At 41.6% G+C, this 27,405-nt stretch overlaps 1 protein-coding gene across 2 annotated transcripts in view; it reads right to left on the bottom strand.

The window, feature by feature from the left end:
• The window catches only part of trps1 (trichorhinophalangeal syndrome I), a 193,509-nt gene that overhangs the window by 10,830 nt on the left and 155,274 nt on the right, over positions 1-27,405 (bottom strand). For both annotated transcript variants that reach the window (XM_023974705.2, XM_070436229.1), the window contains exon 6: positions 3,703-3,825. In XM_023974705.2, coding sequence (XP_023830473.1) covers positions 3,703-3,825 — 123 coding nt within the window. The remainder of the gene's footprint in view (positions 1-3,702; positions 3,826-27,405) is intronic.

The raw sequence follows: 27,405 nt of genomic DNA on the forward strand, positions 1-27,405 counted from the left end.
AGTCGTAACCGAATTACCAAGATTAAACATAAAAATGTTAACGTTGAGTGATGTGCGGAGACAAAGGCCTCCTTGTTTCCGAGTGGTAATTCCTCACATGATGTCACATTTGCCTACCCATATGTTTGCCCAGACACTATTTCATTTCAAAGAGCATTGAGAAGTACGTCTTGGAAGGTTCCAGCCCAGGCCGTGGTGGTTTACTCGCCAGAGAGAAGAAAAAAAATACAGTTTGTGTATTCAAAACCAACATTTCATTCTGAAAGAGGTATAGGGCCTGTGAACTAAATCCAGTTGTAAAATCCTCAATGATTGAGAACATTGACCTGTTTCAGGATAACATGTTGAAGTCTGTTACACAATGGCAATCTCCCCATATCTACAGAATTATAATGATAACATTCCCATTCGATACTTTTAGTTTGAAATGATTCGGTGCGATTCGGTATGATTAGAGAGTGAATCGATGCGATTCGATGCACTAACATTTGTTGTTTAAACACTAATTTTCCATTCTAAAATAAAATCTGCTGCTGATGGAGCTCATGAGCCGTGTGTGTGTGTGTGTGTGTGTGTGTTGTGTGTGTGTGTGTGTGTGTGTGTGTGTGTGTGTGTGTGTGGTGTGTGTGTGTGTGTGTGTGTGTGTGCGTGCGTGTGTGTGTGGATGATGTATGTCTATAGTGTATGTCAGGGATCATCAACTAGATTCTGCTCCGGGCCGATTTTTGGGTGAGCAGATGTTCAGGGGGATGGAACATAATTACAAATAATTTGTAGATTGCAAATTAACTGCAAGAAGCTCAAACAGATATAATATTTGACTAAAACAGAATCATTTCAAACCTTGTTTACATTGGTATACAATCACATATATCTCTCTATTATGCGAGGGAATACTTTGGAACAGATTTGCAAAATTTTTATCAGTTGGAGCTGATTTGTTGGTGTGTTTAGTCTTTTATGTTCAACAACGAAAAATTATGATAATAATAATTGTGGGGGCAAATAAAATCACCTGTGGGGCAAAGTTGGGAACCCTGGTGTATGTACTGTGCCTGTGTGTAAATGGTGTATGTCTTTGGTGTAGGTACTATGTAGGCACCTGATCAGAGCCAAAAGGGAGACTAGGCATCTACTATCCCACCACTATCTGATAAGGGGGAGCAATGTAGCCTATGTTCTTTTGTCCCCCAACTTTGGTTCTGAAATCACCTTCACCCACTAATTGTTTTTTGCAGATTAAGCTTTAACTGCAGTGCGCTAAATCAGATATACACTGAGTGTACAAAACATTAAGAACACCTTTCTTATTTTGAGTTTCACTCCCCATTTTGCCCTCAGATCAGCCTCAATTCGTTGGGGCATGGACTCTGACCAAGGCAGTTAACCCACTGTTCCCCAGGCGCCGAAGACGTGGATGTCGATTAAGGCAGCCCCCCGTACCTCTCTGATTCAGAGGGGTTGGGTTAAATGCGGAAGACACATTTCAGTTGAATGTATTCAGTTGTACAACTGACTAGGTATCCCCCTTTCCCTTTCCTTTCTACAAGGTGTCGAAAGCGTTCCACAGGGATGCTGGCCCATGCTGACTACAATGCTTTCCACAGTTGTGTCAAGTTTGCTGGATATCCTTTGGGTGGTGGGCCATTCTTGATACACATGGGAAACTGTTGAGCATGAAAAATCCAGCAGCATTGCAGTTCTTGACACACTCAAACCAGTGCGCCTGTCACCTACTACCATACCCCTTTCAAATATTTTGTCTTGCCCATTCACCCTCTGAATGGCACACATACACAATCCATGTCTCAATTGTCTCAAGGCTTAAAAATCTCCTCCCCTTCCTCTACACTGATTGAAGTGGATTTAACAAGTGACATCAATAAGGGATCATAGCTTCACCTGGATTCACCTGGTCAGTCTATGTTATGGAAAGGTGTTCCTAATGTTTTTTTCCACACTCCGTGTATAGTTGAAATGCATTACATTTTGAGTTTTTATCCCAATATTACACTTTATATACATCACAGAAAACTGAAATATAACAAAACCGTTTGACATAGAAACACCAGCATTTTTATATATATATTTTTACAATGTTTATTAATTATGAAATTATGAAAACCGTTCCACCCATGAGGCCACTAGAGGGCGATTTGGTCATTTCAGCTGGTAATGTATCAATTACAAATTAGCTATGACACAGTCAATTAATATATAGCACAACTTTAGATTTCACCCCTATCTCAAAATCGAATGGTTTTGACCGTTTGGATGTTTTAAGTGAGCTTCTTTTCTACTCTCGCTTCGGCCATGCATTGCGCCTCGCAAAGTTATTGCTGTCCTCGTTATGAAATGATCAACTATATCGAAAAATGACCATATACATTGATTGTTTAAAGAAAAACTACCAAAACTATTGGTGAACTATCAGCATGGGCAAAGTATGAACGTAAACAATCGAAATTACATCTATTGTAAGCCCCGTTTAGCAGGCATAGCCAGAGGAGAGTTGTGTCTCCAGTAGCTTACTTTAATTCTGGTAAAACACAATTTTCAACAGTGCGTAGATAACAATAACCTAGCCAACTACATAGATTGTCACTTAACTAATGAAGCCTAATATCACACAAGCCATTTAAGCATTTGAATGCTGAAGGTGCAGATGTGCAAGATTACAGCTACTTTGAGTTGGTCAGCGTGCGAATCTGGGCACAGTGCGCAGATTGACTAGGCTACCAATATTCCCAAAATGACTTTTAGATCAATGACTGTCAAGACAGTTACAGGCTTAGTTCGACACTGAAGGAGAGGAAGCATCAGTTTTCGGAAGGTAGAAAGAAAGTAATTTAAGCAAAACAATTTAGTGAACTGGCAATTTGTAATGTTTTAATCGATTTTCTGACCGATGCATGCTACATTTAGATTGGTTTGGGGTCCGTGGATCGATGCAGTCATATCTTCAAAATTTGAATTGGGGACCATGCATATCGGTGAATCGTTACATCCCTAATTCCCATCATGTTTATTTTTCTGCATCTGTGTGACACCACAAAGTGAGGTCACAGCCTTTGACTGAGAGAATGTGTGTGAACAGATATGGAGAGGGAGAGAGAGAGAGAGGGGGGAGAAAGAGGGAGTAGACCTATCATACCTATGTGATGTGTGAGCCTGCATGTGTGTGAGAGGAGCATGTGTGAACTTTAGGGTCAGATGTTTTGGGATCTGTGGGTAGCTAGGGAATTCTAGGCTGAGGCAGGATTACTCCCAGATCACCATTAGCAGGGCTAGGGGTGAGAGGGCATGGGGGCACCCCTTACCCCCTCCTCCCCCAGGCCCTGAGAGGAGCACCAGTCACCTGGGGAGGAAGTGGGGTGGACAGACTAGAACGGCTACAGTGTCCTGCTACCATTTACTTAACGGCTATTTTATTTTAGTGGGTGGGCTGGAATAGCAGGTTGCCCCCCTCTCCCCTCCCCCTGACACACACACACACACACCACACACACACACACACACACACACACACACACACACACACACACACACACACACACACACACACACACACACACACACACACACACACACACACACACACACACACACACACACAGACACACACACAGACAACACACACCACACACCACAGACACACACACACACTCCTGTGTTTTTCCAAGCTCCCCCCGCCAGCCTTACTGAGTGGAGCTTCTGATAGAGGCCACACGCGTTGCACACATATCCCCCGTTGGCATTCTTCCTCCACAGAGAGGTCTTGGTGGTCAGACAGTTGGCACAGAATACCCCTGAGCCTCGTCGTCTCTGAAAGCCAAATCAAAAGAGAGAGAGAGAGTCAGTCAGTCAGTCAGTGAGGAAATGGGTGCAAAGGGGAGGGTAAATATAAAGAAAGAGAGAGAGAGAGGAGGAGAAAAAAAGGTTGGAGCGGAGAAACATCATATCATCATCTGGGTTCATTGTATGAGTGTGGCAGGCAGGCAGGCAGCCACACACACATACACACAAACATACACACTGCCCAATCAGAAGGTCAAGTTGGGTAGTGATAAATAGAACCCAGCTGATTCTCTCACTAATTAACTTTAGACTGATTAATGAGTCCGGTAAGATACCACTGAGTCTGAGACGACACCTGACCACTTCACTAGACAGAGATCAGCCTTAATCGCCTGCACCACTATGACAAGCTTAGGATGAGACCTTTTTAGGAGCCTAATTTTCATTCTATAATCTTCACGTGTGGCACTGATTGTGTAGGAAGCAATTCTGAGCCCATTTTCAAAAATGTTCAAATCTGGAAACTGTTTCTAATATTTTCTCTTTACTAGATTTCAAGTATTTTCTTTTAATTCCCTCCTTAACCGTATTATTTCAAAAAGCCATTTTTTTTTTTACCTTTATTTAACTAGGCAAGTCAGTTAAGAACAAATTCTTATTTTCATTGACGGCCTAGGAAAAGTGGGTTAACTGCCTTGTTCAGGGGAAGAACAACAGATTTTTTACCTTGTCAGCTCAGGGATTTGATCTTCCAACCTGTTGGTTACTAGTCCAACACTCTAACCACTAGGCTACCTGCCGCCCCCTATCCTGTTCTAGCGTTAAATAACAATGCGCTGACCCATAAGGCAAGTACAGAAAATCAGTAATGTCTAAATGAATCATTGGAGTGTCCGACCTTATCAAGTGCAGAACAACATATGAACTTAACAAGCGGTCGGTCCTGCCTTGCATGTGATCCGCAGCGTGGCTAGCCGGCTACAGTGGCATTATCTAGATTAAGGGGCCTGTAAACGCCATTGTGCCATTTATTTAACTTCCGAAATGTTGTGTAGGGAGCCATGTCCTCTTCTCGCCAGAAAAATACAATGCTCCTAATTCTCCTCTGATACATTTAGAATGGAAAGCTTTTCTACAGACATAATATTGGCTCCAAATCCAGAGAGCTTTCTTGGCAGAGAAAGGATACTTGATTCATCGGGTGTTTCACAATGTATCAGTAAAAAGTTCTGGTGAGTAGCCAGTTCCCTATAGGGTAATTTTCCATCCAGATGCAAGCGCTATCGGAGGCCCATCGTCAGCTAAACTAATTATGATCTCGCATTTGCTGATGCCTGCTCAATCTAAAGTTTGACATCAGACATTAATCATAGATACAAGGAAAATGAAAAGAAGTGAAAAGGAATGAKGGGACGGTACCAGGGCGCGGCCATAAAGAGTAAAAATTACAGCAACAATTAAATGAGATGGAGACATGTTTTTAGTGGGCTATCAGCAAGTGCAAAGTCGCTCTGACAATTAGCATTTTCAAGCACGGGACACAATTTGCGCTCTGCACGGCTGCTTGTGCTCCAATAAAAGAACTCAATGTTGTCTCCCTAAAACCGTCCTTCAAACTGAAACACCAAAATTACCTATTATTTCCAGATTCAAAATTTCAGAATGTATTATTCATAAGTGTGAAAATACAATCAACATTTACAATCAATTAGAATTACAAAATTAAAGTGTCTATCTTTAATTTAACAATTACATCCATCGAACAATTACAAATGATTACCTGTTCAAATTAAATAAGTGTAGGCTCTAGCTAGCAAGCCGTCGATTTTGGACGTTTGAAAAGGTCCTGGGGACGTCGATGTATGCCTTTGTGAGGCCCCCCCCCCAAAAAAACTATTGCACAGCACTGTGCTTAAACGCACAAGGCTCAGAGCCAGAGCATGCTGCTTAGACCACTGCGCCACTGAAGTTCATAATTCTCTAACAAGCAGGGAGAGTACTTGATGATACTTAATGGAAACAACACATTGTTTTCAATTATTTTTGTTTGAAGCCTTCCCCACACCATAGCCCTAACATTAACAACTCAGAATTTATACCTAAACTTAACCCTTTTAGTTATTTCTGTTTTAACCCTGTAACCACATGTAATTAACCCTGAAACCACACGGAATGAATGGGTAAAGAATCTATGTTCATCCAATTAAGGCAAATTCCAATCAGGTTGCTAGCTAGACCACGCAAATATGTGCTACAGAACACCATTACTCTCAAATAATAATGATTCTCTTTGTGGTATACTTAAAGAAAATGTTTAAAAAAACATGCTTACAAATGATGGGCTAATCTATGGTTAGGATCAATGCTTAGGCTACTGCCACAGAAGAAACCTGGACACAGAGGGGAACAAACACATTCCCAATCCCAAGGAGTTTTTATGTGGTTGCCACATGGCTGGAATGACAGGTATGATTGATTGATTGATTTATTCTTTCCTATCCTGTTCTAGCGTTACAAGCTAAACACTGTGTCCATCATCATCCCTGTGTTTTCTTCCCCCTCCAGGCTCATGCCCGAACCCCGACTGCCTCGGCCAAATTACTCACACGTGTTTTGCTTAGAGTCACAGACACTTCCAACAGCTGGAAAGTGTAAATGTTTACAGGTTGAGCACAGCTCGAGCTGATAGCAGTCCTATTTGTCTCGCTCAACATGTATCTCCTTCTCCTTGCCTCTAGACAAGTTGGGCTTCGACCAACAAACAACAGCTAAGACTGGCACATGGTTTATGAATTGATACACAAAACGAAGACTGATTCAAAACTTAAGAGTTTTAGACAGAATCATTAGATCATTTGTTTTGGTACTGTCCATATGTAGCTTGTTTTTGGTCGCAGGTTCAGGAATGGCTGAGAAATTGCAACATTTACTTGGAGCTAACCCTGCAAATAGCACTGCTGGGTGATTTAAAAAGTCACAGTCAATCGATCAATAATACAATAATACTCTTAGCAAAAAAWWTTATCTTTCATTTACAATTTAGAAACTATGAGAATAGAAAGGTTCAGAACTATTGTGAAACATCACAGCACAGTTGAAAAATATATGGCAAATAGATGGATGGTGTTCAGAGATATATGGGAGGGGTTAAGTGGTGGGACTAAAAGGTGGGACTAAAAACAACAAGATAACTCATGTAAAATATACTGTGTCCGTAAAATGTATATAGGTTCAGAACTTTTGTGAAACAGCACAAATAAAAAATATATGGCAAATAAAATCAAAACTGGATGGTCTTCAGAGATAGATGGGAGGGGTTGAGGTTAGCTGAAGGGGCTAAAAACAAAGGAAAATATATTTACAAAAAATATACGGGGGATTGGAAATGATGCAGACAATTACATTGATGGAAGCCAAAACTATCTGCAATATTAAATCTGATCTACCCACTAAAAAAAAACGTTAATACTTGTAGTGAATTGTAGACATACTTTGCCCAGGCTGATAGCTAGGCTACCATATAAAAGTCAATCAGAGACATGCCATCAGACAATATGTCTTCCTCTTCCAAGTGAAATATTCTCCCTTTATTCAGTGAGTGAAGCAGCCAGTGGTGGAGCTCGGTCCAAGGTGATCTGAAGTGACATTTTACAACAAGTGGCGTGTGGCTCGACCTGCAATGAATAACCTGCAACAGTGGTCTGCTGAACTGTAATCAATAGAGCAGGCGACGAGATCTACTCAATCAAACAGATACTCACTTCATACATAAATGATAGCATAAGAAACTACAACAAATGTGTCGTCTTATAGACCTCTTAACACTACTACACATTGACATAAAACATCAATGCAAATATATCTGAAGAACACTAAACATAATAACACACACACTCTACATACAAGTACATTGTAATATTGTTATATTGCTGTATTATGGATTTTGTATTGTAGATCCACTATACAGTTCATTCGGAAAGTATTCAAACCGCTTGATTTTTTCAACATTTTGTTACGTTACAGCCTTATTCTAAAATGGATTAAAAAAATTGTTTCCTTCTCATCAATCTACACACAACAACCCATAATGACTAAGCATATTTATAAAAAATAAAACACTGCAATATCACATCTACGTAAGTATTCAGACCCTTTATTCAGTACTTTGTTGATTACAGCCTCGAGTCTTCTTGGGTATTACGCTACAAGCTTGGCACACCTGTATTTGGGGAGTTTCTCCCATTCTTGTATGCAGAATCTCTCAAACTCTGTCGCTGCACAACTATTTTCAGGTCTCTCCAGAGKTGTTAGATCGGGTTCAAGTCTGGGCTCTGGCTGGGTCACTCAAGGACATTCAAAGAATTGTCCCGAAGCCACTCCTGCATTGTCTTAGCTGTGTGCTTAGGGTCGTTGTCCTGTTGGAAGGTGAAACTTCACCCCAGTCTGAGGTCCTGAGTGCTCTGGAGCAGGTTTTCATCAACGATGTCTCTGCACTTTGCTCTGTTCATATTTCCCTCCATCCTGAGTAGTCTCCCAGTCCATGCCGCTGAAAAACATCCCCACAGCCTGTTGCTGCCACCACCATGCTTCACCGTAGGGATGGTGCCAGGTTTTCTACAGACGTGACGCTTGGCATTCAGGCCAAATAGTTAAATCTTGGTTTCATCAGACCAGAGAATCTTGTTTCTCATGGTCTGAGAGTCCTTTAGGTGCCTTTTGGCAAACTCCAAGGAGGTTGTCATGTGCCTTTTACTGAGGAGTGGCTTCTATCTGGCCACTCTACCATAAAGGCCACTCAACTCCTTGACCAAGGCCCTTCTCATCCAATTGTTGTTTGGCCGGGCGGCCAGCTCTAGGAAGAGTCTTGATGGTTCCAAACTTCTTCCATTTAAGAATGATGGAGGCCACTGTGTTCTTGGGGACCATTTGCACACACTGTATATAGACCTTCTTTTTTTCTATTGTGTTATTGACTGTACGCTTYTTTATTCCATTTGTAACTCTGTGTTGTTGTTTGTGTTGCACTGCTTTGCTTTATCTTGGCCCGGTCGCTGTTGTAAATGAGAACTTGTTCTTAACTAGCCTACCTGGTTAAATAATGGTGAAATAATTTTTATTTTGGTAAAAATGCTCCAGACATTTTTTGGTATACTTCCCCAGATCTGTGCCTCAACACAATCCTGGCTTGGAGCTCTACGGAGAACTCCTTCGACCTCAAGGCTGGGTTTTAGGTCTGATATGCACTGTCAACTGTGGGACCTCATATAAACAGGTGTGTGCCTTTCCAAATCATGTTTTTTATAATTTTACAAAAAAGAAGACTGGAGGCTGTAATCGCTGCCAAAGGTGCTTCAGCAAAGTATTGAGTAAAGGGTCTGAATACTTATGTAAATGTGATATATATATATTTAAAATAAAAGTAAAATATAAATTAGCAAACATTGTCATTACGGAGAATTTGTATATAATCCATTTTAGAATAAGGCTGCAATGTAACAAAAAGTGTGTGTATGTGTCTGGGGAGAGTCTCTCTCCAGTAAGTTCAAGTGTTAATTACACAGGAAAAGCAACAGAAAAAGCAACTGTTTTTGTTTTGTCATTATGCGGTATTGTGTGTAGATTGATGAGGAAAATGTTTTATATAACACATTTTAGAATAAGGCTGTAATGTAACAAAATGTTGAAAAATTCAAGAGGTCTGAATACTTTCCGAGTGCACTGTATACACAAAAGTATGTGTACACCGCTTCAAATTTGTGTTTTTTGCTATTTCAGCCACACCCATTTCTGACAGGTGTATAAAATCGAGCACACGGCCATGCAATCTCCATAGACAAACATTGGCAGTAGAACGGCCTTACCGAAGAGCTCAGTGACTTTCAACGTGGCACCGTCATAGGATGCCACCTTTCCAACAAGTCAGTTTGTCAAATTTCTGCCCTGCTAGAGCTGCCCCGGTCAACAGTAAGTGCTGTTATTGTAAAGTAATAAAATACAAAAATACACCAGGAAAAATAGGTAGTGTATGTTGAACAAATACTTGTTCTGGTTAATTTGAGGTTCCAGCTGTCCATACCATGTACCATATGAGCTCATGTTCCTAGCAGTTTACTACTGCAGTTTCACTAATCAGGCCCAATCAAGACATGTCTGCAGTCCTGTGTATAGCATGTCATTATTGCCAGTTGTGTTGGTAGGTGGCTGGGACTGGTGGGGGTTTTGGGAATGTGTGTGTGTGTGCACACGAGTGCGTGCGTGCGTTTGTGCGCATGCACGAGGAAGTGTGTGTGTGTGTGGTGTGTGTGTGAGAATGCATGCATGTGCGTGTGTGTGTATGTGTCCGGGGGGGTCTCTCGCCAGTAAGTTCAAGTGTCAATTACACAGGAAAAGCAACAGAAATAGTCCACCCTTGTCAAATGGCTCACAGTTCCAGACTTCCTTTTCAATTATCATCTAGGTCTGCTCTGCCATCTGTAAAAACGAAGCCATACCTAGACTTGCAAGGTTTGGCCTCTTTTTCTTAAAAATATAATACTTTTTTTTTTTAACAGCTGCAGCCTGGATGACTTAGGCAGCTCTTTAGACAGAGAGAAGAAATAAAAAATGACAAAAAAAGAAAGCTCTGATTGTCTTTGTTTTCCCTAAGTGCAAAAGGACAATTTTTCTCTCTCCTGCCACGTATCAGGCGGCGGGGAGTCTCTGCCTTGGCGACTGCGGTGATGTATTGTTTTTTTGCCAGGGAGCGAGCTACTGCGAGAGTGGTCCTTGTTTCTCTACTGACCTGCCTCAGTTCATCACTGTATCTGGTCCTCACACTGATCCTGCTATCTGGGATCTGTCGGCCACCCTGCGAGCTACCATGCATTTATACTTCACGCTGCACAGATGCTACTACTGCTGGTGGTGCTGCTGCTACTGCTGCTGGTGGTGCTGCTACTTCTGCTGGTGGTACTGCTGCTGGTGCTGTGTAACTTAGCCGTATAAATTGAATCAAGTCAACGATGGCATAATTGGTGGACTGGCAGCCATTGAGAGTGTACCCATGAGTTTACCAGTCAAATTGCCAGAGTTAGAGGCTCCAAGCCCTTCCTAGAGATTTTATCTATTTGGACTGGGAAAGACAGCCACCAGCTACCCTACCATCCACCTTCAACCAAATATGACCTGCAGCAACCCTTCAACACATATTCTGAGCTACAGTACAGCAGTAACAGACTCATCCATAACACTATGGCAACACTTAACTTACAGTGAATACTTGAATTATCTGAGTTCCAAAGTATGATATTCCCTGTACTGCACAGCGAACTGCAAGAAACGAAATAGAAAAACCTAGAGCAATAAGCATGAACGGGCCATGTTATTAGTCCAGATACCTGTGATAAATGACTCTGACAGTGTTTTGCACTATCGGTAGGTACTGTAGGTGTTGCATGTGAATTCTGTTTGTCTGTGATTGATTATTAATGCCTTCTGTTCCGTCGGCGTGCCTAGAGACGCCACCCACTCGTTCCATCCTCCCGGTGAGGGGAATGCTGGATATTAGACCTGGAACCGTAATTACATGTATTTATTTATCCGGCCAGGCGAGGGGAGTGGGCGATGACTTTCCACCCATTGCCCACCACTTCATCATGAGGTTTCATTTCAGTTATATTAGTACCAATAATTTATTAAAGTTATATTAGAATAAAAAGTTAATTCAGTTATTTAAGCAAAAGTACCTAATACTAGCTTAAATATCAAATATGAGCGTTAATCAATTTTTAGGATTGAAAACATCAACTAGTAATTAGTAATAAAACGATACAGATTCTTGCCATAGTTGTGAGCGGCAAATAGTGAGAGAAAGAGAGAGAAAGAGAAAGAAAGAGAGAGCGCGAGAGAGACAGACAGAGAGCGAGAGAGAGAGCTTGTGGTCTAAATCGACTGCTTATAAACAAAGCTCTTGAAATGAAATTACATTTAATTCACTTAAGTAATCTGCAGGGGCACTTACATTAAATAACAATTATTTAATCAGCTGCGGGGAAATTAGGTGAACCCCTACTGACAATTTCAATTTCTGAAATCCTGCGTCAACATTTTGGGCTTGGGCGCTAGCATCTCGTTGCCTTCAGCGCACATCTGGTTACAATTCCAGACATATCGAACCATCAAGTCCTATCTTGCTAGGAGGTTATCCCTGGTTTACGCAAATCCAGTGTCTCTCACTAAATTGCTTCCCTAATTGTATAATTTGGTTTGAGTTGAATAAATGACGTTTAATTTATTCCTGCAAGAGGTATTCCTCGCCAGAATCTAAGAAGAGGATATTGGGAGGTCACAGTAATAAAAGGAGGTCACTGGGAATACACTTTTCCTTGGTGCTCTCCAATTTGCTGCTAACACACTATCATGTGCATGCACACACACACACACACATACACACTAATGCATGAACTCATGCGCACACAAGGACACAGACACACAACACCACCAACACACACACACACACACAACACACACACACACACACACACACACACACACACACACACACACACAACACACACACACACACACACACACACAACACACACACACACACACACACACACACACACACACACACACACACACACACACACACACACACACACACACAGACACAGACACTCACTGCACTGTGGCGAGGTTGAGCTCACACATTATTAGAGTGCAATGGAAGCCAGTTCCACTCTTAAGTTCAGCAAACTCTCTTTCAAAAAGGTTCTGACACAAAATGACAGGATAGGAGCGTTAAATCAACCTTACACACCAAACCAGACATTTGCTTTTTCTTTTTCTGCGCTCATTCCATTTTCTCTTTTTTTGCCCTAATGCATATTGGTGATCTCACAACGCGGCCTCTGTTCCCCCTATTTTAATGAAAAATATAGTACGCAGCTTGACAACAGACGTAATAGCTATAAATGTCGAGAGCCAGGCTAACCCACAGCAACATGCCTGTAGTCCTCTGCTAAATACACCATATATATACTCCCCATAACATATTTGATTAACTAAACTGATCTTAGCTGAGGAAAAATACCCCATGTATTAATGAGAGAGAACCAATGTCATCGTAAATAAAATGTTTGTCATATCTGCACCAGCTCCCATGCTCCCTATAATTACACGGCAATGTTTTTGAGGCCYTCTTAAATCCTTCATCTTGCTCTGATGAGGCCACATCAAGACATATGAAAGAGCACAGATCAAAGGAGAGTTGAGTATCTGGAGGAGGGACACAAGTCTATCATTATAGTTTAACCCTAGATGCACACAGAGCCATATAACAGACATCTACAGTATCATAAATAGCACATGTTCAGTACAATAGTAGCAGTGTACAATAAGCTGATGTGAACCAGGACCCAGTAGTGTAGAGAGAGCAAAAGATGAAAGCTGGTTCAATGTGAAATAAAGGACGGCTTATGCACACCAATATAATCAATTCCTGAATGGGAACAATGCCCTGTTTTTCCATCTAGCCCTTTAGCTAAATGCATTTTCCTTTTCACCCTTTCCCTAGTCTCAATGTATTGTCTGTCTGTGTTATCTGTGTCCTGTGATATGAAGGGTCCTTTTGAGAGGCCAGTTCTGAGGAGGGAGGACGTATCCTGGCAGGATGACAGAGGGGGCAGGAAGCTACAGTGTGGTTGGTACAATGGCTCTCACTGCTAACTGTGTCACCTGTCACCTTGTGTCACTGCCATCGCCTGTCACTCCCATGCTGTGTGTGACAGTGTGTGGCAGTGTGTGGCACTCCAAAGGTGGGGATATGTGGCACAGGCACAATATAATCTCACCTGGGGGACAATGGAAGTCACAAGACAATGGGGGCCTTCCGTGGAAGGAGGTTGGGAATGCAATGACATCCACACATTCTGAGGGAGCTGTGACCTCAACCCGTGTGACACAAAAGGACCAGCGAGGCCACTGTCAGTCAGAGTGGAAGGCTAAAGAGAAGGATGATTAGCCCAGTTCTTCCTCATTCATTTACCTGTCTCTTGTTATGTAGGTCTGCACTCTTAGTATGGGTGGAATGTCTTACAGCCGATTGAGTGTGGGATAGAGGATTGTTCATTGCCTGAGGTGATAAGTATGTTTAGGGGGAGAGGGAATGACGTTTGGCTTCCTAATTGCTGGCCTCGTTCAATCGAAAAATCTGCTTTTCAAATTCAATAGAGAATTATTCAGAGACTGTTGTAAATGCCATCATCTTTGCCATCATCTTTGTCGTCATCCCAAATAAATCCACAGCAACATTTTCAAATTTTCTTTGACCGCCAAATACAATGACTTGTAATTGCCGGTCAAAGTCACAGGGCTTCATCGCAGTACACTAGTGATCTATCAGCTTGTGATGGATTTTGTAATAGTAAAATTGGTATGTAAAGAAATCCCATTCCCAACATTTATTTTTCTTTACATACCAATTTTACTATTACAAAATCATTTTTGATCAATATGATAATTTCTGTATGTATTTCTTACTTTAGTTTAGCCCACAGGTACATGTTATATAAACCAAATATAATAATTGAAATTAATATTGTACCTGTAAACCCCCAACAACAAATGTCAAAACAAATAAAAACCTGGTCAAAACCTGGTCTTATTTTGAGGAGTTTTGACCGATGTCACATCTATGTTAATATGGCAAAAAAATTGCTAGCTAGCTAACCAACAACTGTGAAGATGTATCTGAGAGAGAAAAAGTGCTCATTGTGCAACTTTATGCTTTCAATAAACATCGGAGACTAAATATAGTTTACATAACTTTAATTTGAGTTTTCAATTAGTAGGATTAGGCTTTTGGCTATTTGGTTCACAGGAGGGATTTTTTTTCAGTCTTGCATGCATGACTTCTGTCATATTAATGAATGTTTTGCTCAACTGTAAGGTTTGTTCAAATTTCTCATTCAATTTTCTATCTTACTATTGTTTGTTCTATCTCTTTCATTATTACCATATGCCTACCACACGTGTAGTTAATAAAAAAACAACTTTAAACTTTCTGCGATAGCCTAGAACTCCATTAGATAATTTAATTGTTTAATCATGAAATATCGCAGCGGGAGAAATCATCCGCTATTGAAGAGTGAGAAAAAAGTTTTATGAGCGGACATTTTGCGCTGCTTTGGTGAAATTTAGCCATGTCTACATTGTTCTCTTGCATTCTGTAAATATAACATATTCATTGAAATAAGCTATAGCAAATAGGAATATAGGCAATTTACTCAGAATGTTACCCATGCACTGCCCTACTGTGCACTGCCTGACTTCGCTCTTCTCTTAACTGCACGAGGCCAGTCAAGCTGAAAAGGGTTTATTATCGTCTGTCATATCAGGATGTCGTCACCATCGACGATGGCTGTCAATCATCCTCAACAGACAATACTATCGGAATATCGCCTAAGAAAGAGACACCAAGATAACTGCCCAGAGGTAAACTCTGGCACAATTTGGTTTAATAGTCTGTGTGCCGTAAAGCTCTGTGGAAACGAGGACACACAAACCTCAATTCACCTCGCCCTGAAGGGAAACACACACACACATGCACACAAACACACAGCCCTCACCGCTGACAGTTTTCCCCTCTCTGTACACTGTACACCATTCACTACCTGCACATGAGCTGATGGAAGCATTTCCAGAAGCAGAGAGAGTCCTACCCTTCAGTTTGTAGATGGTTTACAGCTGAGTGCACTGTCCTATTTTTCCAGTGGTTACATAGCCAGAAAAATCATAGTCATCGTCCAAAGATAATTCTAGTAGAAAAATAAATAAATGTGATCGTGTTAGGGTGAATCTGTCTGGAAACAGAAAGCTCCTTTGTGACTATACAAAAATAAAAAAGGTCAAGTATTGTGGAGATTCCATCCATACACACTCTTTCACAGCAGAATTGCAGCATATTTACTGTATTTCTATTAGAATCTGTCTACCAAGGTCTCTACGCATCATCTTACACAGGGATTTTACAAAATAACCCATGGAGAGAAAGCGAGAGAGAGTGAGGGGGGGGGGGGGGGGGGGGGGGGGGGGGGGGGGGGGGGGGGGAGAAGGAGAGCGAGAAGGAGAGAGAGGATATATTGAAGTGCTTCATGTTTACAATAGTCTGGGCTCCTGGTGGCTCTGTTCAATTTGTAAAGGTTAAATAATCCCTACAGAGCTCACTGAACCTAAAGTAACACAGTGGATGCAGGAAATCCAATGGATTTTTACTGGAGAGGCAGGCATGGTTCTATGCAGGCAGTGACGCAGTCTAAACTCTTCCAGCCAGACACAGAAAAACCTACTGTACTCCGGTACGTTGCACCATATTTTACTCACCACCACATCAATTCACCAAACAGACTCAGAGATAGACTGAAAGATTCTAGCCTACTGTACACTACAGCACGTCACACAACATCTTATTCAACATTGTGTCTTTGCCATAGACACTAATGAGGTCTGAGCGTAGTACACCAATCCAGCACCCCCATCGCCCAAATAGTCCCGAAACTCAAATCAAATAACCAGAAAAACATGTTGCATCATCGGATGAGGTGTTACGAGGAAAGAAGGGTCACTTTCTCTAATGTCATGCTAGCCTCGCGCCATGTCTTCAGTGAGCAACACAAATCACATTAACAAGGGAACAGAGCGTCCCCCCTCTCTCGCACTGTGACAACACCTCGGACAGAACCGCAAAGTTGAGTCTACTGAAGAGAGAAAACTGAGTTAGCTGCCACCTATGGGTTTAATGAAGGAAAAGTAGCTAGTTTGGGGCAATTTAATCAATCATCTCATAGTCATAGAGGAGAGGCTTCCTGACATGATCTACCGAGTGAAATGGTAAATGACACCCTATTCCCTATATAGAGCACTACTTTCGACCCGAGCGAATAGGACTATGGTCAAAAGTAGTGTACTACATAGGGAATAGGGTGTCATTTGGTATGTAGGCCTCTCCTTCACTCTGAGTCTGGAAGTGGTATCCAAGCTTTATCGTCTCTGAGAACGAGGATATTTACTGTTTCCCAAAACCTAAAATTAACCAAAATAAGACAAACTTTTTCAGAGGGGAGGCTCTTGTGAAAAGTTGAATTTCACTTTAAGAAACAGAGTTGTGTGGGTGCTCGGCCAGCATGGCAACGAGACAGAGAAAGTTAGTTTAGCCCTGCTATAGGTCTTAATTGCCTAGTAACCTTGGACAAGTAAGTCCTCCAAATGAGGGAATAAAGAGAGAGAGGAAGAATTTCTTTCCCTCCCAACCGAGGACGAAGGGAAATTTCATTTTGCTTAATTTGGATGATTAGGGTGTTTTCAGACAGGGGATAATGAATGGCACTTTATTGTATTAGGTCCTCCTCTAAACGACTGGAATAGGAGATCAAGCACTTTGGCCATGAGGCCGACACCTTCATCAGTCTTCTGAGTATAAACTCAGCCTTGCCAAATGACTTAACAGAGCTAATTAGAGCCAATAGAGTCCTGGATTGCTGATACAGAGGGAGGTGGGGAGGTGAGCAGAACGCCAGAAAAGCCATTCTGACTGGGAGAAGGAGGATTCATAGGGTAGGTGTACAGGTAGGCAGAAGAGCGATTCTGTCTGGGAGGAGGAGAATTTGGAGAGAGATGAGCAGGTTGGCAGAAGAGCCATTCAGGCCGAGAGAAGGAGGATTAGGAGGGCGGGGAGCAGGTCAGCAGAAGAGCTATTCTGGCCAGGAGGGAGGCAATCTGAGGTGGACTGGTGAACGGAGAATGGGTCCTACATGATGGCCACCTGGGAGCCTGATCTGGACCCCCAGTTCAGCACGACACAGGGTGAGAGGACAATGGAGAGGGGGAAAAATGTATATATACTTAACAAAAATATAAACTCAACATTCAAAGATTGTACTGAGTTAGAGTTCATAGAAGGAAATCAGTAAAATTAAATAAATTCATTAGGCTCTCATTTGTGACTTGTTTCAGGAAACTAGGCGTATGTCGTGCGTCACTACTTCACAGGAGAGCCATTTGAACGTAAACCTTTTTTTTTTTAAGTTTAAAAACGTTATATTAAAACAAAATGCGTTTTTTGGCAGAAATGCCTTCTGGAATTTGTGAATTTTCATTTGCCTTAATAACAAACTTGTATGCCATCTGTAAATACTTAATACAAGCTTAGTTGGTCCAGCCTTGGAAAAAGTCAGCAACCTTCCCGCTAGCCATGATTGGCTGAGATAATGAGTGGGCTGGACATGCCGAGATATGAGTTCAGATTGGTCTGCCATGTAGCAAGCTTCTGTTTATATCATGAGCTGGTCAGTATGTGTAGGTAATCCTTTCTAACGCAGGTTTTTTGAAAACCATCACATTAGCTGGCTGGCTCATTGGCTAAAGTTACCTGTATGATCTGTGTAGTTATATAATTCGTATCTCAGAGACATTTGCATTGCTAGTTATAACCAAATCTTAGCTAGCTAATATTGAACCTGCAGATTCATGCAGAGTAGTAACGTTATGAGTTGATTCATTGTTTAGCTAGCTAGCTACATGTCTATACAAAATACTCCACTCCTATGCAAGTAACCATTTCAATAGAATGTTCATAATGTCACTGCAACAACTCTAGATGTAGCTGGTAAATTTGCTCTGCCTATCTACAACAATTTCAGAGCACTCTCATCTGAGTTGTGCCAGAGCGCAGAATAACTGGCAAATTTACGAACGCTCAACACCCGTTGAATATGGCCGCTGTCAGTAAACGTTGGCAAAACAGCATAATTAAATTGTTGCCAGCAGCACAGCTGCAGTCACCAACGCTCTGGATAACATAAAAACAGCCTAACCAGCTCTGCCTAACCAGCTCGGTCAGAGTGAGCTGTTCTCTCATTTGTGTCTGGAAGTAGCTAGCAAGCTAGCCAACATTAGCCATTTAGCTTGGGTACCTGTTAGGTCAGAACGCTCGGATCAACTCTACTCCTCGGCCAGAGCGTCCAGTGAGTGCTCTAAACGCTCCGAGAGCAGAACGATCTGAATTTACGAACGGACAATCTGACAACGCTCTGAGTTTACGAACGCCCAGAGCGCACTCTGAGCACACTCTGGCACTCCAGATTAAATTTATGACACACCCGTAATATAAACCAGTCTTCAGTCTTGAAATCTTTGGTTGTTTAGTAGATTGGCCTCACATGTGAATCCTTAAAGAAATGGGTGGGGCTAAGGCATTAGATGGTGTGAACGATGCTGAATGGGTGTAGACAAAGAAGATCTCTCCACTAGGTGTACACATTCAATGGCCATTTTCTCAAAAGTTAGGTTACAAGTCAACTTTATCAACTTTCAAAGCAGAATTACTTTCCCATTGTTCCTCAAATGTAGTGTATGATATACAATTTTCGAGCTCCGAGTCTCCACTTCTATCCAATGTAAAAAACACCATTTCAAATTTTGGGCATAAGCCCATCCGCCTGAGAGCCAGGCCTACCCACTGGGGAGCCAGGCCCAGCCAATCAGAATTAGTTTTTACACAGAAAAGGGCTTTATTACAGACAGAAATACTCCTCAGCAAACCTCCTCAGACGATCCCGCAGGTGAAGAAGCCGGATGTGGAGTTCCTGGGCTGGCGTGGTTACACGTGGTTGTGAGGCCAGTTGGACGTACTGCCAAATTCTCTAAAATTATGTTGGAGGCGGCTTTTGGTAGAGAAATGAACATTACATTCTCTGGCAACAACTCTGTTGGACATTCCTGCAGTCAGCGTGCCAATTGCACGCTCCCTCAAAACTTTAGACATCTGTGGCATTGTGTTGTGTGACAAAACTGCACATTTTAGAGTGTCCTTTTATTGTCCCCAGCAGAAGGTTCACCTGTGTAATGATCATTCTGTTTCATCAGCTTCTTGATATGTCACACCTGTCAGTTGGATAATTATCTTGGCAAAGGAGAAATGCTCACTAATAGAGATGTAAACCAATTTGAGCACAACATTTGATAGAAATACGCTTGTGTGTATGAAACATTTCTGGGATTTTTTATATCAGCTCATGAAACATGGGACCAGCACTTTATATGTTGCGTTTCTATTTTTGTTCAGTGTATATACAGTGCTTTTGGAAAGTATTCAGACCCCTTGACTTTAGCCAAATTTTGTTACGTTACAGCCTTATTCTAAAATGGATGAACAAAAAAAAATCCTCAGCAATCTACATACAATAGCCCATAATGACAAAGCGAAAACAGGATTTTAGACATTTTTGCAAATATATAAAAAATTCAAAACTGAAATGCTATATTTACATAAGTATTCAGACCCTTTGCTATGAGAATTGAAATTAAGCTCAGGTGCATCCTGTTTCCATTGACCATCCTAGAGATGTTTCTAAAATGTGTTTGGAGTCCACCTGTGGTCAATTCAAATGATTTAGAAAGGCACACACCTGTCTATATAAGGTCCCCCAGTGCACGTCTAAGCAAAAACCAAGCCATGAGGTCGAACAAATTGCCCGTAGAGCTCAGAGACAGGATTGTGTTGAGGCACAGATCTGGGAAATCTGGCACCATCCCTACGGTGAAGCACGGTGGTGGCAGCATCATGCTGTGGGGATGTTTTGCAGCGGCAAGGACTAGAAGACTAGTAGTCAGGATCGAGTCAAAGATGAACGGAGCAAAGTACAGAGAGATCCTTGATGAAAACCTGTTCCAGAGCGCTCAGGACCTGAGACTGGGGCAAAGGATCACCTTATGACCCTAAGGACAAAGCCAAGACAATGCAGGAGTGGCTTCGGGACATGTCTCTGAATGTCCATGAGTGGCCCAGCCAGAGCACAGACATCTCTGGAGAGACCTGAAAATAGCTGTGCTGCAACGCTCCCCATCCAACCTGACAGAGCTTGAGAGGATCTGCAGAGAAGAATGGGAGAAACTCCCCAAATATAGGTGTGCCAAGCTTGTAGCGTCATACCCAAGAAGACTGGAGGCTGTTATCGCTGCCAAAGGAGCTTCAACAAAGTACTGAGTAAAGGGTCTGAATACTTATGTAAATGTGATATTTCAACAACAAAAAATATATAAATTAGCAAACATTTCGAAAATTCTTATTTTTGCTTTATCATTATGGGCTATAGCGTGTAGATTGATGAGGAAAATGTGTTTTTAAGCAATTTCAGAATAAGGCTGTAACCAAACAAATTGTGAAATAAGTCAAGGGGTCTGAATAATTTCCGAAGGCACTGTATGTGATATTATTATTTATTTTTATATAAATTAGCAAACATTTCTAAAAACCTGTTTTTCTTTGTCATTATGGGGTATTGTGTATAGACTTTTGTGTAAAAACGATTTAATCAATTTTAGAATAGGGCTGTAACGTAACAAAATGTGGAAAAAGTCAAGGGGTCTGAATACTTTCCGAATGCACTGTATATATATATATATATATAGAGAGAGAGAGAGACAGAGAGAGAGAGAGAGAGAAAAGGGGGGGATGCAATGGTTTTCCCGAAGTCTGTCATGGTATTTTCCTGCATTCCGTGTTCACCTTGACCCACATGACCTCCCCAGCACCACTAATTTCCCCCGAACCTCTACCCTTCCTCTCCAGCGCGTTAATGCAGGCGCACAGGTCACAGAGCGCAAGATGGGGCCAGAGCAAGAGGAAGGACACCTATTTTAGTCTTACACACAGCCGCATACACCCACCCACCCACACCCACCCACACTCACACACAAAATAAAAGTAAAAATGTGTGAATCATCATAAAATAATCCACAAGGATATGTCGGTTGAAAACAAAATAGAATCTTGGTAAATTTTTTAAATATATATTACATTTAACTTGTTATGTTCTATTGCATATGAGAAACTAAATTCATGAATTGAACACTATGGATACATTTGATCACTGCCGGGTAAAAGACTAATCTAAATACTGAAGCATTCACTGAATGTACAGTACATGGTTTAATAAATTGCGCATCATGTGTAACTTAAATGTGGATGATACTTATCCGGTACGTATTTGATCCCCAGTCAGTCACCCATGTGTAGTTAGCTATCCATCTCAGAGCACTAGCTAGCTGCAGTGTTGCCGTCGACCCCCTTCCCTTCCTGTCCCTACTCATTCAGATCTGCCCGCATAAACACTTTAACATGCCCATTTACTACTGGAATGACTCTGCATAGAGTTGAATATCTAAAACCTATCAGGGGCTCTATTGAGGGCTCTCACTCCCTTCGCCTGTTTGCTCATCACTGTGGGTGATGAGAGCGAATGAATATCAGCAAATTGTCTTTCAGAAGATAAAACTTCAGTTCAAAGTAATGGGGTCTATGCTGGGTGTATGATGAGAATGACAACTATGAAAATTGAATATGATTTCCTAGCACGCTATGGACAAAGGACGATGGTGATGTAAAAAATGAGCTGCATTATGGGTAAACAGTAGGGAGGGAGTAGATGGGTATATGGGGGGTGGGGGAGGGCGGTGATTAATCAGTATAACATGGGTGACGCAATCCAGTAGGGTGTTCATGAGAGTTGAGCTGGTAGTATGAGAAAGGAGGAGGACAGGAGGAGTGAAGTCATTGGTTCTGAGTGAGCAGTGATTCACTGGACCGGGGGGTCCTGTACGCCTGTACACACATACATTCCTCTATACGTTTCATACATTCCTCTATAAGTTTCATACATTCCTCTATAAGTTTCATACATTCCTCTATAAGTTTCATTACATCCCTATGCGTTTCATACATTCCTCTATAAGTTTCATACATTCCTCTTAGCGTTTCATACATTCCTCTATAAGTTTCATACATTCCTCTATACGTTTCATACATTCCTCTATAAGTTTCATAACATTCCTCTATACGTTTCATACATTCCTCTATGCGTTTCATACATTCCTCTATGCGTTTCATACATTCCTCTATAAGTTTCATACATTCCTCTATACGTTTCATACATTCCTCTATAATTTCATACATTCCTCTATACGTTTCATACATTCCTCTATAAGTTTCATACATTCCTCTATAAAGTTTCATACATTCCTCTATACGTTTCATACATTCCTCTATACGTTTCATACATTCCTCTATACGTTCATACATTCCTCTACACGTTTTATACATTCCTCTATAAGTTTCATACATTCCTCTATACGTTTCATACATTCCTCTATACGTTTCATACATTCCTCTATTACGTTTCATACATTCCTCTATATTTTCATACATTCCCTATACGTTTCATACATTCCTCTATACGTTTCATACATTCCTCTATACGTTTCATACATTCCTCTATACGTTTCATACATTCCTCTATACGTTTCATACATTCCTCTATACGTTTCATACATTCCTCTATACGTTTCATACATTCCTCTATACGTTTCATACATTCCTTCTATACAGTTTCATTACATTCCTCTATACGTTTCATACATTCCTCTATACGTTTCATACATTCCTCTATACGTTCATACATTCCTCTTATCGTTTCATTACATTCCTCTATACGTTTCATACATTCCTCTATACGTTTCATACATTCCTCTATACGTTTCATACATTCCTCTATATGTTTCATACATTCCTCTATATGTTTCATACATATGTATGAGGGGAGCCAGACCCAGGGCATTTGAACAGGCCTGCAGCTTGTGTCCAGGGGTTGCTACTCTTTAATGGGAGCAGAGCAGCGCAGCGCCCCTATTACCCATTCCATCTGGACCTGGAGGAGTTCTGAGAGTGTGTGTGTGTTATGCTGCCTGGGCTCCATTTCTCCTGCCCTCTGGCTAATTGAATGGATAGTCTGTTTCCAATTTTCACTACCTCTAATATCTAAGGACACCCCCCTCCCACACCCTTTACTCCCCAAACAGTGACTCTTTGTTGACCCCCAGTTAGCGAGCATGCTCACAGACCAAGCTTAATTAGCCCGCCAATCCCTTAAATATGGTAGCATGTATCACACACACGTACGCACACAAACACACAGACACGCACAAACACACATTTCATTAACTGGGCTACTGTAAATCTCTGTGGAGGGTGCTGACAGAGGAGAGGAGGGGGGCCAGACTGACTGGGGGCTGGCGTCTGGTGACATCGAGTCTCCTTTTAATGAGGTGGGGCCACACACCTATTCTAAACAAGTACAATGACTGCGCAGGTGTGTGTGTGTGTGTGGGGGTGCACGTGTGTATGTGTTTCCTTTGTAGTCCACAGTTGCACCATATTATCCCTCAGTAAATCAAATCTTGCTCAACATCTAAAACTAAATCTACTTCTATCACAACACTGTTACCCCGGCGACTGTTGTTTATCATTACCAAAAATACTGACTGGTGAAACAGGAAGTCCTCTCTACTACCTAAAGACCCATGTTTTCACTGTTTATCCTTATTGTTGTTGGCCTGATTGAACCGATAGAGATAGAGAAAGACAACAGGGAACACTCTATGCTTTAGCACTTCTTTCAACATTGTTCCACACTAATGGGCACTAAAAAGTAATTATATTTGTTAAAAATTATAAAAGAAACAATAATACAGAAAAACAATAACAACAACAATAATCAAACCTTATTCCCAACTTCATTGCTGAGACATATTTAAAGGTGCAATATGCAGAAAACATTAAAATTCTAGCTAACAGTTCGCCTAATTTCAGTTTAGGTGACAAAACAAGCAAGTATAGTATAGAGAATCATTTTGCCATCTAAACCGCTGTGAAATATATTTTCCAATATATAACAAAAATATAGTATTTTCAGCTGTTTGAAACTGGTGTACAGATCCAAAAGTAAAACCCGCAAAAAAGAAGCTGGAGAACGGGAAGCATAGAAATAGGGCAAATAGAGCAGATCCACCACTTCTTAGACTTGCTTTCAATGAGAATGACAGACCTATAACTGAGATTTCTATGTGAATTTGGTCGGGTCACCCAAAAATGTACATATTGCAGCTTTAATTAGGGTATAATTCCAATTCTACCTAGCAGTGAACTCCCGTAGCTTTACCCTGCTAACTGTGACAATTCCCTACTGTTGGAGCTGAGGCTGAGGCTGAGGCTGAGGCTGGAGGAACAGTGATTGTGTTGTGGCTCCAGTTGTTTTGTTATTAGTGGTGGTTAGGGAGAAAGCACTGAGAGCAAACACAAACACAGACACACACACATGCATGTACAAACTTAACACACACACAAATATACACACACTGAGAGCAATGTGCCATGGGCAGCTATTGGCTGACCTTTGACATCAACCCTTCCTGTGACTGACACTAAGAGATCAAACCTGCCATCAACACACACCCAGACAAGTTGCACAGGTTTGAGGAGAAAACGAATAGCCACTTGCGTGTGTGTGTGAGTGTGTGTGTGAGTGTGTGTGTGTGTGCGTGCGTGTGTGCGTGTGTGTGCATGCGTGCGTGCAGAGACTCTAAATATATAAATAAACAACAAAACTTCTACACTTTCAAGGGACATAATAAACCAAACTTTATTCTACCCATTAACCCCTCCTACAAAACAATAGGTCAACGTAGCTTCTTGGTTAATAACAAACCCACCTTGGGACTTTTCACGTCTATAGCTATGCGTTCAAAACGACAGCTGATTCAAATAATCAAAGCTTGATCAGCTGTGTAGTACTAAGGCAAAAAATAAAATGTGCCTCCCTTGGGATCCCCAAGACTGAGTTTGGGATACACAGCTTGGCCAACCAGACCACCAGAGCCAGCAGACAGGCCAGGGATGCTAACTGCGGGGTGGGCAGCAGGCGTGTTGGGGAAAATCCCTTCAACACATAGAGGAGAAGATGACAGAGGTGTGAGCAGAGGAGAGAAGCATCTGAGATCAATACAATACAATGTAACATGAATTACTATTTCTACCTCTCTCAGAGTCTCTGGGTCCAGGTGGGACAGATCTAAGTCTTGGTGCTCATCTCATGTCACACACAAGCATGCATGTATGCAGGCATGCACACACACACACGCACACACACATGCACACACACGCACACACACGCACACACACAACTAGATTTAGAGATCTCTCCATAGAGGCTACACAGAGCACGGGCGAAGGCCCTGTGCGAGGGTCATGTGCCGCCTATGGAGTGGAGAGAATCCCATTCCATCTCTAAAGCGCCTCCTCCCCTATGTTCTCTTGGTGGAGCAATGATCAGACCGAACACACGCGAGGAGAATCGATGCTCCATCGCAGTTCCATTTGTTTCATACTGTCGCCATCGAGGATAATCTATTCTACACAGCCTCCTCTCTAGACAGTGCAGTGACTGTGAAAAGAGCTCGGGTCCTGACGTTAGACAGAAATACCACAGGGAACATGACATGGGATATCTGAAATTACAGAGGAGCATTCTAATAGATTTTTTATCCATGCATGGAAGCTTAGTGCATACCAGTGGAGGCTGCTGAGGGGAGGACGGCTCATAATAAGACGGCTTATAATAAACCATGTGTTTGATGTCTTTGATACCATTCCACCTATTCTGCTCCAGCGATTACCACGAGCCCGTCCTCCCCAGTTAAGGTGCCACCAACCTCCTGTGGTGCACACTATGCACAACGCAGGGTTTCCATTAGGAAAATGTGGCACCGGACATTTGACTAAATTCCTCCTGAATTCTGAAGTGCACTGAAGATGTTAGAATAACTGTCCACATGAACTTTTCCTCAGCCAGCAAGGCAAGTAACAAACAGCAAAATTGTTAGACTATGTCAATCTACTATACCCCATAGTGGAAAAGTTTGCCTATTCTATTGGTCAGCTCGTCGAGAAAGAAATAGCCTGTTCCAAACAGACTCTGGGACAAATTCATACAACCAGTAGGCAGTAGGCTACGTGCGAATGTTCGTTCCATAATGCAATTAGGAAAAAACACTGTTGACCGCACAAGCTGACCGCACATGCTAACAGTTTCATGTGACAAAATATACATTCAAATTTTTTATTTATTTTAATTTAACCTTTATTTAACCAGGAGGGCTCATTGAGATTTAAAATCTCTTTTTTAAGAGCGTCCTGGCCAAGATAGGCAGCACCAAGTTATTACAAATTACAGACAAACAACATGAAAAACTACAAGTAATCTAGTAAAAAACCTAGAATTCACAAGAGTATAACAAAATCAAAAACAGCAAATTAAAAACATTGACAGGTCAGGGAATCAGTCTCAAGATCATTCATCAGTGATTTAAAAATACCAATCGGGACAAGTTCTTCCAGTTTAAAAGTATTTTGTAAGGCGTTCCAAGYCGATGGCGCAGAGTACATAAAAGCCCTTTTACCAAATTCAGTTCGGACATTTGGAACAGTTGGCAGGATAAAGTCCAGCGAACGAAGAGAGTACCCACCACATTTCTGAACAATAAAAATGCCCAAATAAAAAGGTAGTAAACCCAAAATGGCTTTGTAAATAAAAGTATACCAGTGACTGAGCCTACGAGTGACAAGAGAAGGCCAGCCAACCCTGGTATACAAAGTGCAGTGGTGAGTAAGGGTTTTGCAGTTTAAAATAAATCTCAAAGTACCATGGTAAAGGGTGTCAATTGATCTCAAACACTGAG

Source organism: Salvelinus sp. IW2-2015, linkage group LG30, assembly GCF_002910315.2.
Source record: "Salvelinus sp. IW2-2015 linkage group LG30, ASM291031v2, whole genome shotgun sequence".
Taxonomy (NCBI): domain Eukaryota; kingdom Metazoa; phylum Chordata; class Actinopteri; order Salmoniformes; family Salmonidae; genus Salvelinus; species Salvelinus sp. IW2-2015.